Source organism: Salvelinus alpinus, chromosome 3 (genome assembly GCF_045679555.1).
Source record: "Salvelinus alpinus chromosome 3, SLU_Salpinus.1, whole genome shotgun sequence".
NCBI lineage: Eukaryota > Metazoa > Chordata > Actinopteri > Salmoniformes > Salmonidae > Salvelinus > Salvelinus alpinus.
In genome coordinates this window covers 33,356,435-33,377,075 of record NC_092088.1, presented here as the reverse complement: position 1 = coordinate 33,377,075, position 20,641 = coordinate 33,356,435, and the positions used below count along the sequence as shown (strand labels likewise).

Sequence of the window (20,641 nt, the reverse complement as noted above, 5' to 3'; positions counted from 1 at the left end):
CAACAGTCTTTAGAACCTTGTTTGATGCTTCTACTGTGAAGTGGGGACGAATGAGAGGGGAATGAGTCAGAGGTCTGCCAAAGAGCCATGAGCTCAGTCTTGCGCGTTCACGTGAGAGCGAGCTCCGTTCCATTGCAATTCTACAGACAAAGGAATTCTCCGGTTGGAACATTATTGAAGATTTATGTTAAAAACATCCTAAAGATTGATTCTATACTTCGTTTGACATGTTTCTACAGACTGTAATATAACTTTTTGGACTTTTCGTCCGTACTCTCCACTGGACTTGCACGCTCGTCGTGAGTTTGGATTGTGTACTGAACACGCGAACAACGAGGAGGTATTTAGGCATAAATGATGGACATAATCAAACAAAACAAACATTTATTGTGGAACTGGGATTCCTGGGAGTGCATTCTGATGAAGATCATCAAAGGTAAGTGAATATTAATAATGCTATTTCTGACTTCTGTTGACTCCAACATGGCGGATATCTCTTTGGGTTGATTTGTCGTCTGAGCGCCGTACTCAGATTATTGCATGGTTTGCTTTTTCCGTAAAGTTTTTTTAAAATCTGACACAGCGGTTGCATTAAGGAGAAGTGGATCTAAAATTCCATGCATAACAGTTGTATCTTTTATCAATGTTTATTATGAGTATTTCTGTAAATTGATGTGGCTCTCTGCAAAATCAAAGGATGTTTTGGAACTTGTGAACGTAACGCGCCAATGAAAACTCAGATTTTTGGATATAAATATGAACTTTACCGAACAAAACATACATGATTGTGTAACATGAAGTCCTATGAGTGTCATCTGATGAAGATCATCAAAGGTTAGTGATTAATTTTATCTATATTTCTGCTTTTTGTGACTCCTCTCTTTGGCTGGAAAAATGGCTGTGTTTTTCTGTGACTTGGCTCTGACCTAAAATAATCGTTTGGTTTGCTTTCGTCGTAAAGCCTTTTTGAAATCGGACACTGTGGCTGGATTTACAAGTAGTGTATCTTTAAAATGGTGTAAAATACATGTATATTTGAGGAATTTTAATTATGGGATTTCTGTTGTTTTGAATTTGGTGCCCTGCAGTTTCACTGGCTGTTGGCGAGGTGGGACGCTACCACATACCCTAGTGAGGTTAAACAAGCAATTCACTGACATCGGTTCAATTAGATTAGATTTCACATTTTTTTGTGAGCTCAACGCATAGTTTCTCTAGAGATAAATCAGATCAAGCCCAAACTGTGATGTAGTAGGGAGTTGGTTTCCAACAGGCCAATGTTCTAAATAGTTTAGAGCAGAAAATGTGGTAATTAACTACAATAACCATAATCCATTGTGCACATACTTGTCCGGTCTGTGTGTCTTTCACGCCTGCTACATAAAAGAGACTGCAGTATCAAGAGGGATAGAGAATGCAGGATCAAGAGGGATAGAGATCAGTTTCTGCTCGTGGTATGTCTACCTGAAAATACTTGATCTACATGATTGATAGTTGGTATTCAGCAGTCATAAAAGTATGCCTTATTTACTTAGAAAAACTACTAAAATAGTGATTTAGTCAGACAGCATAGGCAGCAGCTCTATTAAGATGAGATAATGCATTGGAATTAAATAATAAAGTAATCAAATAAAACAAATGTAATTTACACAACTTAAATATTTTATTAAAGTAATTCTGCATTTAGACTAGGGACGCAAAACACTTCATACTATTTGGTATAGCGGAACAAGAAAGCAAGAAAGAGGTTGATGGCAAAACCAAGCCTGCACGACGATATGCATTGCTATGGGGATTTCAGTAAGCGAACTGTGCAAATTAACATCCGGTAGAAAACAACGCTACAGCAGACAGCAAAAGTTTAAATGAAATTAAATGAAATGTTATTTGTCACATGCGCCGAATACAACAGGTGTAGGTGTAGGTGTGTAAGGTGTAGACCTTACAGTGAAATGCTTACTTACAAGCTATTAACCAACAATGCAGTTAAGAAAAAACCTAAAAAAGTAAGAAATAAAAGTGAAAGAGCAGCAGTAAAATAACAATAGCGAGGCTATATACAGCGGGTACCGGTACAGAGTCAATGTGCAGGGGCACCGGTTAGTCGAGGTAATTGAGGTAGTATGTACAGTGGGGAAAAAAAGTATTTAGTCAGCCACCAATTGTGCAAGTTCTCCCACTTAAAAAGATGAGAGAGGCCTGTAATTTTCATCATAGGTACACTTCAACTATGACAGACAAAATGAGAAAAAAAATCCAGAAAATCACATTGTAGGATTTTTTATGAATTTATTTGCAAATTATGGTGGAAAATAAGTATTTGGTCAATAACAAAAGTTTATCTCAATACTTTGTTATATACCCTGTTGGCAATGACAGAGGTCAAACGTTTTCTGTAGGTCTTCACAAGGTTTTCACACACTGTTGCTGGTATTTTGGCCCATTCCTCCATGCAGATCTCCTCTAGAGCAGTGATGTTTTGGGGCTGTTGCTGGGCAACACGGACTTTCAACTCCCTCCAAAGATTTTCTATGGGGTTGAGATCTGGAGACTGGCTAGGCCACTCCAGGACCTTGAAATGCTTCTTACGAAGCCACTCCTTCGTTGCCCGGGCGGTGTGTTTGGGATCATTGTCATGCTGAAAGACCCATTCATGTTTCATCTTCAATGCCCTTGCTGATGGAAGGAGATATTCACTCAAAATCTCACGATACATGGCCCCATTCATTCTGTCCTTTACACGGATCAGTCGTCCTGGTCCCTTTGCAGAAAAACAGCCCCAAAGCATGATGTTTCCACCCCCATGCTTCACAGTAGGTATGGTGTTCTTTGGATGCAACTCAGCATTCTTTGTCCTCCAAACACGACGAGTTGAGTTTTTACCAAAAAGTTCTATTTTGGTTTCATCTGACCATATGACATTCTCCCAATCTTCTTCTGAATCATCCAAATGCTCTCTAGCAAACTTCAGACGGGCCTGGACATGTACTGGCTTAAGCAGGGGGACACGTCTGGCACTGCAGGATTTGAGTCCCTGGCGGCGTAGTGTGTTACTGATGGTAGGCTTTGTTACTTTGGTCCCAGTTCTTTGCAGGTCATTCACTAGGTCCCCCCGTGTGGTTCTGGGATTTTTGCTCACCGTTCTTGTGATCATTTTGACCCCACGGGGTGAGATCTTGCGTGGAGCCCCAGATCGAGGGAGATTATCAGTGGTCTTGTATGTCTTCCATTTCCTAATAATTGCTCCCACAGTTGATTTCTTCAAACCAAGCTGCTTATCTATTGCAGATTCAGTCTTCCCAGCCTGGTGCAGGTCTACAATTTTGTTTCTGGTGTCCTTTGACAGCTCTTTGGTCTTGGCCATAGTGGAGTTTGGAGTGTGACTGTTTGAGGTTGTGGACAGGTGTCTTTTATACTGATAACAAGTTCAAACAGGTGCCATTAATACAGGTAACGAGTGGAGGACAGAGGAGCCTCTTAAAGAAGAAGTTACAGGTCTGTGAGAGCCAGAAATCTTGCTTGTTTGTAGGTGACCAAATACTTATTTTCCACCATAATTTGCAAATAAATTCATAAAAAATCCTACAATGTGATTTTCTGGATTTTTGTTTCTCATTTTGTCTGTCATAGTTGAAGTGTACCTATGATGAAAATTACAGGCCTCTCTCATCTTTTTAAGTGGGAGAACTTGCACAATTGGTGGCTGACTAAATACTTTTTTGCCCCACTGTACATGTAGGTAGTTATTAAAGTGACTAACAGAGAGTAGCAGCAGCGTAGAGGGGGGGGGGGGGCAATGCAAAAAGTCTGGGTAGCCATTTGAATAGATTTTCAGGAGTGTTATGGCTTGGGTGTAGAAGCTGTTTAGAAGCCTGTTGGACCTAGACTTGGCGCTCCGGTACAACTTGCCGTGCGGTAGCAGAGAGAACAGTCGATGACTAGGGTGGCTGGAGTTTTTGACCATTTTTAGGGCCTTTCTCTGACACTGCCTGGTTTAGAACTCTAAATTATTTGAACTCTGGCGGGAAGTTCCGTCTACTGTGGCGGCTGACGGCCTTTACCGTTGTGCTCTTATTGAAAACAAAAAAAATTATCGAAATCAAAATTTAATGTTTAAAAAAATAATCGTACCGAAACCGAACCGAACTCAAAAAGCACTAATCGCTCAGCACTATTGTCTAAAAACAAAACTGCCATCATGCATGCTGTGTGAAGGCTACACTCACCCTGGGATAGCTCATTGACTTGAATATGGATTATCGCTAAGTCGGAGTCCCCCGTTACTGTACTTAAACCCTCAAATGATCTCCATGGTTTGGTACTGTACTTACCTTTACAGGTGAAGCACTTCAGGTGGAAGTGCTTGGACTGGACCCGCAGCACCTCACCCTTACATGGCTCCCCACACTTGTAGCACTGAATCAGAGGCTTCTCATTGGAATGGTGTGTGTCCTGCGCATGTGCCACTAGAATAGAACAGAGATAAACATGAACCACTATAATCACACACATTATAGGTCTGGTTTCCCGCACACAGATTAATCCTAGACTTAGATTTAGAAGCATGTCTAATAGAGATTCTCCATGTATACTGCTTTTTAGTCCAAGCGTATAAAGCGTCTCAGAGTGCTAAATGTGCTATGATCTAAAAGGCTAAACTGATCCTACATTAGCACTCCTACTATGAGATGCTTTAAGAATACGAGCCCTGGACTAGGCTAGGGCTGGGTGATATATATATAAATTAATTCAATTAATTTGAATTTACACTACTGTTCAAAAGTTTGGGGTCACTTAGAAATGTCCTTGTTTTTGAAAGAAAAGCACATTTTTTGTCCCTTAAAATAATATCAAATTGATCAGAAATACAGTGTAGACATTTTTTATGTTGTAACTGACTATTGTAGCTGGAAACGGCAGATTTTATGGAATATCTACATAGGCGTACAGAGGCCCATTATCAGCAACAATCACTCCTGTGTTCCAACGGCACGTTGTGTTAGCTAATCCAAGTTTATCATTTTGAAAGGCTAATTGATCATTAGAAAACCCTTTTGCAATGATGTTAACACAGCTGAAAACTGGCCTTATTTAGACTAGTTGAGTGTCTGGAGCATCAACATTTGTGGGTTTGATTACAGGCTCAAAATGGCCAGAAACAAAGACCTTTCTTCTGAAACTCGTCAGTCCATTCTTGTTCTGAGAATTGAAGGCTATTCCTTGCGAGAAATGGCCAAGAAACTGAAGATCTCGTACAACGCTGTGTACTACTCCCTTCACAGAACAGCGCAAACTGGCTTTAACCAGAATAGAAAGAGTGGGAGGCCCCGGTGCATAACTGAGCAAGAGGACAAGTACATTAGAGTGTCTAGAAACAGACACCTCACAAGTCCTTAACTGGCAGCTTAATTAAATAGTACCCGCAAAACACCAGTCTCAACGTCAACAGTGAAGATGTGACTCCGGGATGCTGGCCTTCTAGGCACAGTTGCAAAGAAAAAGCCATATCTCAGACTGGCCAATAAAAATAAAAGATTAAAATTGGCAAAAGTACACAAACACTGGACAGAGGAACTCTGAATCAAATGCCTGTATCACAAGAATCAAGATTTTAAGTTTTTTGGTCTCCTCTCCTTGTCTCCTTCAGTGCTGTTTACACTGTGCACCTTCGTACTCACTCAGACACCCCTCCACCTGCCACCCACAACACAGATGAAAGATCACTTCTTCCTTTCTTCCTCTCTGACAACAAGCAGTTCCAGCTCAAGAACTCCAAAGTAACCTGTGTAAATGACAATTACCCTGTAGCACTCACATCTGTAGCTTTGAAAGGCAGGTCTTGGCTTACATCAACACCATCATCCCAGAAACCCCGGACCCACTCCAATTCGTATACCACCCCAACAGATCCACAGGATCCTGGACTTCCTGACGGGACACCCCCAGGTATTTTGTATTTATTATGGATCCCCATTAGCTACTCTTCCTGGGGTCCAGCTAAATTAAGGAAGTTTATACAATTTTAAATACATTACAATACATTCAGACTGTGTGTCCTCAGGCCCCTACCCACCACTACCACATATACAGTACAAAATCCATGTGTGCATGTGTGTATAGTGCGTATGCTATCGTGCATGTGTATGTGTGTGTATGCATGTGTCTGTGGCTATGTTTGTGTTACTTCACAGTCCCCGCTCTTCCATAAGGTGTTTTTTTAATCTGTTTTTAAAAAATCTAATTGTAATGCTTGCATGAGTTACTTGATGTGGAATAGAGTTCCATGTAGTCTTGGTTCTATTTAGTACTGTGCGCCTTCCATAGTCTGTTCTGGACTTGGGGAGTGTGAAAAGACGTCTTGTGACATGTCTTGTGGGTTATGCATGGGTGTCCGAGCTGTGTTGTTCAATCAGACAGCTAGGTGCATTCAACATGTCAATACCTATCAATACTATTATTGATGAAGTCAATCTCTCCTCCATTTTGAGCCAGGAGAGATTGACATGCATATTATTAATAATATCCAGGTGATGAGTAGGCAACAACACATTTGCCATGCTGACCCTCAACACGGGGGCCCCTCAGGGGTGCGTGCTTAGTTCTCTCCTGTACTACCCATTCACCTACAACTACGTGTCCACACACAAGTTCAACACCATCAAGTTTGCTGACGATGCGAAGGTGATAGGCCTCATCACTGACGACGATGAGACAGCCTATAGGGAGGTCAGAGACCTGGCAGTGTGGTGCCAGGACATCAACCTCTCCCTCAATGTCAGCAAGACAAGGGAGCTGATCATGGACTTGAGGAAACGGAGGGCTGAGCACACCCCCATTCCCATCTATGGGGCTGTAGTGGATCGAGTCGAGAGCTTCAAGTTCCTCAGTGTCCACATCACTAAGGATCTATCATGGGAAAAACACAATACGGTTGTGAAGAGGGCACGACAACACCTCTCTCCCCTCAGGAGACTGAAAAGATTTGGCATGGTCCCTCAGATCTTCAAAAAAGTTGTACAGTTGCACCATTGAGAGCCTCTTGACTGGCTGTATCACCGCTTGGTGTGGTAACTGCTTGGCATTCGACCTGTAGTGTGGACGGCCCAGTACATCACTGGAGCCAAGCTCCCTGCCATCCAGGACCTCAATACCAGGCGGTGTCAGAGGAAGGCCCTACAAATTGTCAAAGACTCCAGCCACCCATCTCTCTGCTACCGCACGGCAAGTGGTACCGATGCAGTCTGGAACCAACAGGACCCTGAACAGCTTCTACCCCCAATCCATAAGACTGCTAAATAGTTAGTCCGTGTAGCTATTTGGTTAACTATTTGCCCATCTGCATTGACTGTTTTTTTGCACTACCTTTTTTGACTCATCACATACGCTGCTGCTACTGTTAACTATCTGTCACTTTATTCCTAGTTATATGTACATATTATTGTGAATTTGTCAGTACATATGTGGCAATTATTTATTTCAGAAGGAGCCAGGAAAACTAGTGCACAAGTTTTGTGCTCTGGGTCATTAGACACTATTAGACCTGGGGGTTGGACACGACTTTGGTTATTCCTGTAACTGTTATGGCCAACTATGTGCTGTTGCTATGGTTACACCTCTTGTTTTTTTTCCAGAACAGGGGTGTCCCTTTCAGATGAGTTAGCATGATGGCATGTATTGGTTATTCTTGTAGAGGGCCAAGGTCTGTTACTATGGTCCTACATGCATGAAACTATTTCTGTGACTCTACAGGTTCCATGTCCTAATATGAAGGCAATATGATAACGGTGGCTAAATGCCATAGCTGATGAGCCATTAAGAGGAGTTACTATGAGTATGACGTAAGGAGGACAAATGTATAAGAAGCTTGTGCCAAGACTGGAAGGGAGTTACTTCATGAATTAGCTCAGCTTTTGTTATATTGATTAATAAAAGTCTATTTGAACGCACATGCTCCAGTATTTTAGAATTATTATTGACTGAATAATTCCACGACATAAATGGCGAGCTTGCCAAGAGTGGCGAAAAGGGACCAGAGACGGTGAAAATCTGCAGCTGTGAATGGGCTTCGTGGACAGACTGCACAAAACACCTGTTAAGACGGTGAATTGAGTTCTTACCTATAGTAATAGAGTTCTTGTGTGGTTCGCTCTAAGAACCTGTTTCAGAGGTAGGTCACCGAGTAGGTCTCTCCAAATTTGATGAACCAAAGAACTATTGGGAGCTTTTGAGTTCAATGAAATGCACGCTAAATATTGGGGGTAAAATAAAGCTTTTGAGCTTGCAACCGTGCATATAAGTATAGTAATTGGTGTATGACCATTGGAGAGGGAGAGTTGTGTGCACCATCTGTTTTGACTGGTTCAGTTGGGTGGGGTTATTCATCTGATTTGTTCAGACGGTTCATCTGACCAGTTGTTCAGAATGTTTAAGTTGTGACTATGCTGTCTGATTTTGTTTGGCCGGGATATGTTTGATTAGACCTGTGTGAGTTGCGCGCAAACACAGCCCATTTGTCTGATTCAATTGGTCCTTGTCAGCGGGTCATTCAATTTGTCTGGCTCACGCAGTCGCTCAGCTGGGGGGGGGGGGTGATCGGTCTTGTTCAGGTTATCTGTCTGCCCTGTTGACTGTTCTGTTCAATCTAGTTTGAGGTGACAATTGTCCATTTGCATGGTCAAATTAAAGAGCGCTTATCGTGTCGTGGAAGTGAATCAATGAGGACAGCTAGAAACTGAATCGGAAATTGCAAATGAAAAATCCTGTATACTCAGGTGAAAGATCACTTAGGAAAGTATCGCTTAGGAAAGCGTGAAAAATCACGTAGGAAAGAGTCGCTTAGGAAAGCGTGAAAAATCACTTAGGAAAATGTAAGAGTATACTCGGGTCGCTTAGGAAAGCGTGGAAGATCACTTAGGAAAGTGTAAGAGAAATACTATTAGATTACTTATCGTGTTGAGGGAGTGTATCGATAATTAATTAAATAAGATGCAAATCCTGTATACTCAGGTCGCTTAGGAAAGCGTGGAAGATCACTTAGGAAAGTGTAAGAGAAATACTATTAGATTACTTATCGTGTTGAGGGAGTGTATCGATAATTAATTAAATAAGATGCAAATCCTGTATACTCAGGTCGCTTAGGAAAGCGTGAACGTGAGTGTGACAGTTCTCTGCTGTTGTGGGACAAAAAGGTTGCGTGCCTCTCTTGGTCTGACGAAGGGGACGCAACCAGTTCTGCATTAGGGGAGGTGAATGTGATTGGTACATAAATACCCATTGAAGGAATATGATACTAGAAGTTTGAACAGTTAGGAGAAATTGTAAAATACATGAACAATATAGTAACTTCGTAATAAATGTCGAGACGATATTAGCGATTGCACGGTGAGACCGTTAAATTGTGTACTGCAAAGTGGATGAATATACAGTCTATAGAAATTGGAATTTGAAGTAAGAATATACTCAAAAAGAGAGAACAATTATAAAAACCGATAAATGGGTAATTACCAATAGTCCAAGTACAATAATAGAGAGAGAAAAATATATAAATCAAAATCAAAATATTTAGGGCTTGAAGAGGTCGTTAACGTTTTTAGCCCTGGATCTATAGGGAGTAATATAAAGAACAAGATAAAGTGGTTTAATAAGGGAATAGCACAAAAAACGAAAATAGGGAGTAAATACGTATATCACAGAAAGCTAAATGAATAAATAAAAAATAAACCCGGAAAGAAGAATATCCGTAGTGTTAGAATAAATAAGGATAATTACTTCAAATTATAAAAATACAAACGGTCTACAGACTAATATCAAAGAAAATACTAGTACTTGGTAGACCTAACACAAAAAAAGGAATAAAACTGAGACTGACGGTAGGAAGACCAAAACGATGCAGGCCGCAACAATGAGTAAAACGGCTGTAGACATTCTGAGCGCTAGACATCCCCTACGCAAAAAAAGAACGAGAAGAAATGTCGAAGAAATGGGAAAAATGCACCAGGAAAATGGGTACTACATGGCCAAAGGAGGGAACATTTGATGTCTCAGTGTGTGAGGAAATGGAAACTCGAATAAAAAGACGTAAAGCAAAGGTCTCAGAAAAGAAAAGGAAAAGTAAAAGAGCTAGAGAAAACGAGATGATGAAGATGTTCAAAGTAGAAGGCAAGGGATTGTTCAAATGTATAAAGACAGCTAGAGGAATGTTAGAGGAAGACAATGAAAAGTCAGACAGGAAGGAGGTGGAATGGTTTACAGAACCTCCACCATGCGCCAGTGGACAATTCCCGCTGGTGTCTGGAATAGTGGAAATAAAAGGGGAAGTGGAATTAGAGGACGAGGGGGTTGTTGCCTCTACACTTCCTTTAGAGAGAAGAAAGGACTTGGAAAAGACAGGGGAGATTGAGCAAGGTGCAGGAAGAAACCCAGAAATTTTAATTGTAATGAAGGATTAAGTAAGGCCTTAGCTAAAATGAAGGTTCAAAAGGATGTAGATGAAGATTCGCTGGATGCCATTGGCCTGATAACGGCAATAGGGGATCCAATGAGGGATGGAGTGGACTTTTATACATACCGGACAGGAGTCTGGAGAGCCCTAAGAGATGAGTACCCTGCGCGGATGGACGCAAAGTCACTAAAAGGAGAGCTACTGGGGGTGACAGAGAATCCGGCTGTGTACTTACACGGACAGCTGAAACGATGTAGGCAGGAAACAGAACGGGATCCAGAGGGAGACCCAATGATGACAACTCTGTACCGAAACTCAGTGATAGAAGACATGCCCCTGCCAGTGAGATGCAAGCTGGAGGATGTAGTGGGACTGACTTCAAAATCACACAAAGAATTCTGTGACCATGTCATCCATGCAGTGGAAAAACACAGAAAGGATGAACAGAGACTCACAGAACAAGAAAACAACATTCCAAGGAAAACATTTCATCCAGGCTCCAGTGACAACACCTGTGCCAGAAGTAGGGACTATGGCTGCAGTCTCCTCATGAGGGAGACTGGATAAGTTTACATAAGTTTACAATTGGCTCATTCATCCCCCTCCTCTCCCCTGTAACTATTCCCCAGGTCGTTGCTGCAAATGAGAACGTGTTCTCAGTCAACTTACCTGGTAAAATAACGGTAAAATAAAAATAAATAAATAAAAGGGCCGCAACTGCCTCCCGTCCTGCAGGCCCAAGTGCAACCCACAAGACCAGTAGTAAATGTGTATGCACAACAACCCCAACAGTATGCTAGGACACTTCAAAATAAACTGCCCTACAAATCCTTGGAAGATACAAGGAAACAGGAACCAAAATAATCGGCAACCACAAAGAAATAGGTATCAAAATAAATGGAACCAAGAAGGCAGCTGGCAAAACAATCAGAGACAACCACAGGGCCCTGTGAACCCATGGGCGGGGATACTAGCGGTGCCCAGAGAATTCTACAGTGGAGGGTCAGTTTCCAATAATAACCACAAGAGCTGATCAAGAACCTATGCTGCAGGTTAAAATTCAGAACAGAGGCACACCTATGATGATAGATACTGGAGCCACTTGTATAGATCCAAATTATGCCTCTCATCTCCCCATGTCTGGCAAATATGCCAAAACTATAGGATTCTCGGGACAAACACAGCTAATTCTGATGACAGCTCCTGTACATCTGATGACTGATGGTAGATCAGCAACACTCCCTATACTAGTGTCAGAACAAACTCTGATTACTTTACTGGGTAGGGATGCTCTATGCAAAATGGGAATACAAATTAAGTGCTCAGCTGAAGGGGTAATTATTGATAGAACAGGAGTAAATCGACAAATGGTAATGACAGGAGAGACAGCAAATGTATATTGGTTAGGGGACCTTGAGTCTGAAGTAAATAAAACCATAGAGAATGGGGAAGGTTTATTCAGGCCCACATACCTGAAGCTGGTAGAGCTAAATCTGAGTATCACTGCACAATGCAGTATGATCCTTACCAAGACCATTTGTTAGAACAGCTTGGATAATGAACGCAAATGGAAAATCAGCACCAATGTCTCAGTGCATAATTATAGGGAAACAGGGAGCAGCAATGGATGTAATGGACAGGGATGGATCTGCCTTTGTAGAGGAATGGTATAGTGTCTCTGATTCTGTCCCTCACATTACATTGTTGATTAACAAAGGTGTCAAAGCAAAAGAATTGGGACCCCTGGTGAAGAAAGCCAAGAAATGTAAATGGAATAAAACAGACAATCCATAGATTTTTCACTCTAAAGATGAATCCTTTATCAAAATGACCACAACAGTAATGAATGGGGATCCAAGGGTAGTAGAGGTTACAGCTAATCAACAAATACAATTAGGAGATCATATTGAATCAATAAGTGAACAGAGACAGGAAATGGAGAAAAAAATTACCTAAAGGGTCGCAACATGACATAGGATTGGTTACATCAGCAAATCCTGTATGCATCAAAGTAAAACCGGGTGCTAAACCCCCTTGGAAAGCTCAATATTATATGAAGCCTGAAGCTGAGGAAGGCATAAGCATGACAATTGAGGGACAAATCAAAGCAGGGGTTTTAATAGAGACACAAAGTTGCTGTAATACACCTTTATTACCGGTTCTTAAAGCAGATGGTAAAAAATGGAGACTGGTACATGACTTAAGGGCAATTCATGACATTGCACTTGACTGGGATGCAGAAGTTCCTAACCCTCACACATTGCTGACCAATGTCCCCCCAGATGCCAAGTACTTTACAGTGATTGATCTATGTGGAGCATTTTTTTGTGTGCCCCTGGCGGAAGAGTGCAGACATTTGTTTGCGTTTACGCACAGAGAACACCAATTTACTTATACTCGAATCCCACAGGGATTTAAGCATTTTAAGCACATTTATTCAATCAAGTGCAGAGAGCAGATTTGGAAGATTTGGTGCTTGGTGGAATGTTGATTCAATACGTGGATGACTTACTAATCTGTTCTCCCTCTCTAGAACAGTGTCACACAGACTCCATGAAAGTGCTAAAGAGATTGGCAGAGGGAGGACATAAAGTCTCAAAGACAAAACGTCAATACTGCCAGCCTCAAGTTGAGTACCTAGGAAGAACTATAGCTCTTGGAACCAAGGCAATAGCACCAGGACAGCTGGAAGGAATCAGTAATGGACCCTTGCCACAAACAGTAGCTCAAATTATGACCTTTTTTAGGAATGACTGAATTTAGCTCAGACTGGATGGAAGAATATGTAGTGAAGACTGCCCCCTTGAGAGAAATAATGAAAGAAGCAGGTCAGCTTAATCTCAGGGCTAAACTAGACTGGAACAATGATGCTCTGGTTGCATATGAAACATTAAAAAAGGAAATGCAGACAGCACCAGCCTTAGCCGGATCCAGACTACACAAAGCCATGTTTGTTATATGTAGCAAACTGGTGCGATGGTTATGCAGCAGCGGTACTTATGCAGAATACATGTAGTGGAAGGCGGAAGCAACCCATTGCTTACTACAGTACTAAACTGGACTCTGTTGCCCAGGGATATCCTCCTTGTTATCAGGGAGTGGCAGCATTGCAGTATGCGTATGATAAAGCTTCAAACAATAACTATGGAATATTCAGTAACACTCCTCACACACCGTAAAATAGTAGAGTTGATAAAACAGGGAAAATTTGTATTAACCAATGCAAGAACTTTAGAATACATGACCCTGCTAAATTATCCAGATGTTTATATTAGACAGTGTAATACAGTAAATCCAGCTGAAAGAATTCCATTGGAATTCGAAGGAACTACTCATGATTGTGTAGCAGTATCTCTAACATTCATCAAACTAAGACCAGATCTTGAGTCTACGCCTTTTCTGGACAGAGAAGGAACTTATTTAGAAGAATACTTTGTAGATGGCTCCTGTTATAAAGACTATCCTGGTAACCATGCAGGATATGTAGTAGTAAGAAAACAGGGAAAAGATTTTAAAGAGGAAAAAACTGAATACTGTCCACAACCATGTTCAGCTCAGTTGGCAGAACGAATGGCTCTTACTGCAGCATGCATCTTAGGGAAAGGTAAAACAGTAAATATATATACTGACTCAGCCTATGCACATGGAGTATGCCACTTATTTGGAGCTGTGTGGAAACAAAGAGGATTTAAGAAAAGTGATGGAACCCCCATACAACATCACGTACAAATGGTAAAATGTATGGAATAAATGAAATTAATAAATTCAAAAAATGTAGAACTAGAAATAGATAGTCCTTGGTTCACTCCAGACCTGTCTACCCTTGACCAGCACAAAAACATTACATTTTACATTTAAGTCATTTAGCAGACGCTCTTATCCAGAGCGACTTACAAATTGGTGCATTCACCTTATGATATCCAGTGGAACAACCACTTTACAATAGTGCATCTAACTCTTTTAAGGGGGGGGGGGGGTTAGAAGGATTACTTTATCCTATCCTAGGTATTCCTTAAAGAGGTGGGGTTTCAGGTGTCTCCGGAAGGTGGTGATTGACTCCGCTGACCTGGCGTCGTGAGGGAGTTTGTTCCACCATTGGGGTGCCAGAGCAGCGAACAGTTTTGACTGGGCTGAGCGGGAACTGTACTTCCTCAGAGGTAGGGAGGCGAGCAGGCCAGAGGTGGATGAACGCAGTGCCCTTGTTTGGGTGTAGGGCCTGATCAGAGCCTGAAGGTACGGAGGTGCCGTTCCCCTCACAGCTCCGTAGGCAAGCACCATGGTCTTGTAGCGGATGCGAGCTTCAACTGGAAGCCAGTGGAGAGAGCGGAGGAGCGGGGTGACGTGAGAGAACTTGGGAAAGTTGAACACCAGACGAGCTGCGGCGTTCTGGATGAGTTGTAGGGGTTTAATGGCACAGGCAGGGAGCCCAGCCAACAGCGAGTTGCAGTAATCCAGACGGGAGATGACAAGTGCCTGGATTAGGACCTGCGCCATCAAAACATCCTGTGGCATTCTGCATTAGCATCGAATAGCCCCCGTGATATGCAACTTTTCAGGGAAGTTAGGAACCAATATACACAGGCAGTTAGGAAAGCTAAGGCTAGCTTTTTCAAACAGAAATTTTCATCCTGTAGTACAAACTCAAAAAAGTTCTGGGACACTGTAAAGTCCATGGAGAATAAGAGCACCTCCTCCCAGCTGCCCCCTGCTCTGATGCTAGGAAACACTGTTACCACCGATAAATCCACTATAATTGAGCATTTCAATAAGCATTTCTCTACGGCTGGCCATGCTTTCCACCTGGCTACCCCTACCCCGGTCAACTGCCCGGCACCCTCCACAGCAACCCCCCAAGCCCCCACCATTTCTCCTTCACCCAAATCCAGATAGCTGATGTTCTGAAAGAGCTGCAAAATCTGGACCCCTACAAATCAGCCGGGCTAGACAATCTGGACCCTCTGTTTCTAAAATGATCTGCCGAAATAGTTGCAACCCCTTTTACTAGCCTGTTCAATCTCTCTTTCATATCGTCTGAGATTCCCAAAGAGGGGGTGGGGGGTGAGACTCTAGACCCAAACTGCTACAGATCTATATATATCCTACCCTGTCTTTCTAAGGTCTTCGAAAGCCAAGTTAACAAACAGATTACCGACTATTTCGAATCCCACCGTACCTTCTCCACTATGCAATCTGGATTCAGAGCTGGTCATGGGTGCACCTCAGCCACGCTCAATGTCCTAAACGATATCATAACTGCCATCGATAAGAGACATTACTGTGCAGCCGTATTCATCAACCTGGCCAAGGCGTTCGACTCTGTCAATCACCACATTCTTATCGGCAGACTCAACAGCCTTGGTTTCTCAAATGACTGCCTCGCCTGGTTCACCAACTACTTCTCTGATAGAGTTCAGTGTGTCAAATCGGAGGGCCTGTTGTCCGGACCTCTGGCCATCTCTATGGGGGTGCCACAGGGTTCAATTATCGGGCCGACTCTCTTCTCTGTATACATCAATGATGTCGCTCTTGCTGCTGGTGATTCTCTGATCCACCTCTACTCAGACGACACCATTCGGTGTACGTCTGGCCCCTCTTTGGACACTGTGTTAACTAACCTCCAGATGAGCTTCAATGCCATACAACTCTCCTTGCGTGGCCTCCAACTGCTCTTAAATGCAAGTAAAAACTAAATGCATGCTATTCAATCGATCACTGCCCGCACCTGCCCGCTCATCCAGCATCACTACTCTGGACAACTACAAATACCTAGATGTCTGGTTAGACTGTAAACTCTTCTTCCAGACTCACATTAAGCATCTCCAATCCAAAATTAAATCTAGAATTGGCTTCCTATATCGCTACAATGCATCCTTCACTCATGCTGCCAAACATACCCTCGTAAAAATGACCATCCTACCGATCCTCGACTTCGGCGATGTCATCTATAAAATAGCCTCCAACACTCTACTCAACAAATTGGATGCAGTCTATCACAGTGCCATCCGTTTTGTCACCAAAGCTCCATACACTACCCACCATTGCGACCTGTATGCTCTCGTTGGTTGGCCCTCGCTTCATACTCGTCGCCAAACCCACTGGCTACAGGTTATCTACAAGTCTCTGCTAGGTAAATCCCCGCCTTATCTCAGCTCACTGGTCACCATAGCAGCACCCACTCGTAGCACGCGCTCCAGCAGGTACAGTGGGGAGAACAAGTATTTGATACACTGCCGATTTTGCAGGTTTTCCTACTTACAAAGCATGTAGAGGTCTGTAATTTTTATCATAGGTACACTTCAACTGTGAGAGACGGAATCTAAAACAAAAATCCAGAAACTCACATTGTATGATTTTTAAATAATTAATTTGCATTTTATTGCGTGACATAAGTATTTGATCACCTACCAACCAGTAAGAATTCCGGCTCTCACAGACCTGTTAGTTTTTCTTTAAGAAGCCCTCCTGTTCTCCACTCATTACCTGTATTAACTGCACCTGTTTGAACTCGTTACCTGTATAAAAGACACCTGTCCACACACTCAATCAAACAGATTCCAACCTCTCCACAATGGCCAAGACCAGAGAGCTGTGTAAGGACATCAGGGATAAAATTGTAGACCTGCACAAGGCTGGGATGGGCTACAGGACAATAGGCAAGCAGCTTAGTGAGAAGGAAACAACTGTTGGCGCAATTATTAGAAAATGGAAGAAGTTCAAGATGACGGTCAATCACCCTCGGTCTGGGGCTCCATGCAAGATTTCACCTCGTGGGGCATCAATGATCATGAGGAAGGTGAGGGATCAGCCCAGAACTACACGGCAGGACCTGGTCAATGACCTGAAGAGAGCTGGGACCACAGTCTCAAAGAAAACCATTAGTAACACACTACGCCGTCATGGATTAAAATCCTGCAGCGCACGCAAGGTCCCCCTGCTTAAGCCAGTGCATGTCCAGGCCTGTCTGAAGTTTGCCAATGACCATCTGGATGATCCAGAGGAGGAATGGGAGAAGGTCATGTGGTCTGATGAGACAAAAATAGAGCTTTTTGGTCTAAACTCCACTCGCCGTGTTTGGAGGAAGAAGAAGTATGAGTACAACCCCAAGAACACCATCCCAACCGTGAAGCATGGAGGTGGAAACATCATTCTTTGGGGATGCTTTTCTGCAAAGGGGACAGGACGACTGCACCGTATTGAGGGGAGGATGGATGGGGCCATGTATCGCGAGATCTTGGCCAACAACCTCCTTCCCTCAGTAAGAGCATTGAAGATGGGTCGTGGCTGGGTCTTCCAGCATGACAACGACACGAAGCACACAGCCATGGCAACTAAGGAGTGGCTCCGTAAGAAGCATCTCAAGGTCCTGGAGTGGCCTAGCCAGTCTCCAGACCTGAACCCAATAGAAAATCTTTGGAGGGAGCTGAAACTCCGTATTGCCCAGCGACAGCCCCGAAACCTGAAGGATCTGGAGAAGATCTGTAGGGAGGAGTGGGCCAAAATCCCTGCTGCAGTGTGTGCAAACCTAGTCAAGAACTACAGGAAACGTATGATCTCTGTAATTGCAAACAAAGGTTTCTGTACCAAATATTAAGTTCTGCTTTTCTGATGTATCAAATACTTATGTCATGCAATAAAATGCAAATTAATTACTTAAAAATCATACAATGTGATTTTCTGGATTTTTGTTTTAGATTCCGTCTCTCATAGTTGAAGTGTACCTATGATAAAAATTACAGACCTCTACATGCTTTGTAAGTAGGAAAACCTGCAAAATCGGCAGTGTATCAAATACTTGTTCTCCCCACTGTATATGGTATATCTCACTGGTCACCCCCAAAGCCAATTCCTCCTTTGGTCGCCATTCCTTCCAGTTCTCTGCTGCCAATGACTGGAACGAACTGCAAAAATCACTGAAGCTGGAGACTCATATCTCCCTCACTAGCTTTAAGCACCAGCTCGCAGATCACTGCACCTGTACATAGCCCATCTATCTACCTCATCCCCATACTGTATTTTATTATTTATCTTGCTCCTTTGCACCCCAGTATCTCTACTTGCACATTCATCTTCTGCGCATCTACCATTCCAGAGTTTAATTGCTATATTGTAATTACTTCGCCACCATGGCCTATTTATTGCCTTAACTCCCTTATCTTACCTCATTTGCACTCACTGTATATAGACTTTTTGTTTATATTTTATATATTTTTTTCTACTGTTTTATTGACTGTATGTTTTGTTTATTCCATGTGTAACTCTGTGTTGTTGTATGTGTCGAATTGCTATGCTTTATCTTGGCCAGGTTGCAAATGAGAACAATGAATTGTTCTCAACTAGCCTACCTGGTTAAATAAAGGTGAAAAACAAAAATATATATATATGGCATTGATGTATCCTACCAGACTAGCGATAGTAAAATGCCAGGAAAATAAAAAAGGAAATTACTTTGTTGTTAAGGGAAACAATGCGGCTGATGAGGAGGCGAAAAAGGCATCTAAATGCACAATTACAATTTTAACAGCACCGATGGTTATCCTTGAATCAATACCTCAGCCGGATGATATCATTAGGATGCAGGAACATGCCGGACTGTATGAGCAATCCATGTGGCACCAAAGAGGTGCAACCAAAGATGACAGCGGTGATAGTGGCATCTACTATATTGCTTAATTTGCTTATTACTGATGGGCATGGGTTGGACCATTGCGCAAGGGGGAGGTGATAAGAAAGATTAAAAAGCAAGGCTACTGGTCACCATACCTACAGGCAATGGTGGATGAGGCAATAGCGAATTGTGCTCAAAATAATGTGCGGAAAGGGATAACCACACCCATAGGCCATATACCGGTCCCAGAAGGACCATTCCGACACCTAGTAATGGGCTATGTGCATATGATAAAACCAGTAAATGGTAAAAGATACATGCTGGTTATCATAGACAGATTCAGCAGATGGGTAGAAGCAGTAACCTCAACTGATCAGGGATCAGGAACAGTGATAGAATTCTTAACCAGAGAAGTAACACCTAGGTTCGGAATGCCAACAGAAATGAGCTCAGACAATGAATCAGCATTTATTCAAAAGACAGTAAAACAGGTAGTATAGCAGCTAAGGATTAAACAAAGACTAGGATGTGTTTATCATCCCCAGTCACAAGGATTGGTTGAAAGAATAAATGGTACTCTTAAGGCTAAGATAAATAAGATGTGTGCTAGTGCAAGGCTTAATTGGGTGGATGCACTACCGCTTGCTCTAATGAGGTATCGCATGCAAACTAACAAAATTACGCATCTAACACCGCATGAAATGCTTACAGGTCGACTTGTGCCAGCTCTAAGGGCCCCCATTAGAACAATTAGAAATGGCGGTAAAAGCATATATGAGACAATTAACTGCCATACATAAAGTTATCTATCTCCAGGAAAAAGGACAAGAACCTGAACCACGACCAAAGGTTCCCTGTCAAGTGATACCAGGAAATCGGGTCTACGTCCGTGTGTTCCGAAGAAAAGGAACGAGCCAAGGCGAGAGGGTCCCTACAAGGTGGTCTTAGCAACACAAACAGCAGTCCAGGTGGAAGGAAGCACCGCCTGGTACCATCTAAACCACTGCACCAAAGCTCCAAGGGAGATTGAACGACCATTGAGTCTGGAGGGAACTGTCACGACTCTCGCCGAAGTCGGCTCCTCTCCTTGTTCGGGCGGCGCTCGGCGGTCGACGTCACCGGTCTTCTAGCCATCGCCGCTCCACCTTTCATTTTCCATTTATTTTGTCTTGTTTTTCCGCACACCTGTTTTACATCCCCTCATCACTCTACGTGTATATTATCCTCTGGTCCCCCCATGTCTGTGTGTTTAATTGTTCGTTACGTGTCATATGTGACGCTTCATGCTGTTTTTTCGCCGGGTCTTGTTTGGAACCCGTGGTATTGTATGCTGTAGATTATTTGTGTGATGAGTGCGCTATTCGCTTTTGCCTTTGGCGAGAGTGTCGTTACGCAGTTGCGTCCGACTGTTTTCCTTCTGCCAAATAAAGTGCCTGTTCACTCATCTCTGCTCTCCTGCACCTGAATTCAGTTACCCAGTTGCGCACACTGTTGACAGGAACGAAAGGAGAGGATACTGATACTCCAGGCAGGAGCCTGGAAGAAACAGAAGGAGACATGGATCATGGCGCAACTCCCAATCGTCAACAGATACA

General features: G+C 42.8%; 1 protein-coding gene across 8 annotated transcripts in view; it reads right to left on the bottom strand.

Annotated features, from left to right (window-relative positions):
- The window catches only part of LOC139570580 (actin-binding LIM protein 1-like), a 150,037-nt gene that overhangs the window by 58,863 nt on the left and 70,533 nt on the right, over positions 1-20,641 (bottom strand). For all 8 annotated transcript variants that reach the window (XM_071392550.1, XM_071392547.1, XM_071392551.1 and 5 more), the window contains exon 2: positions 4,332-4,466. In XM_071392550.1, the coding sequence (XP_071248651.1) occupies positions 4,332-4,466 (135 nt within the window). The remainder of the gene's footprint in view (positions 1-4,331; positions 4,467-20,641) is intronic.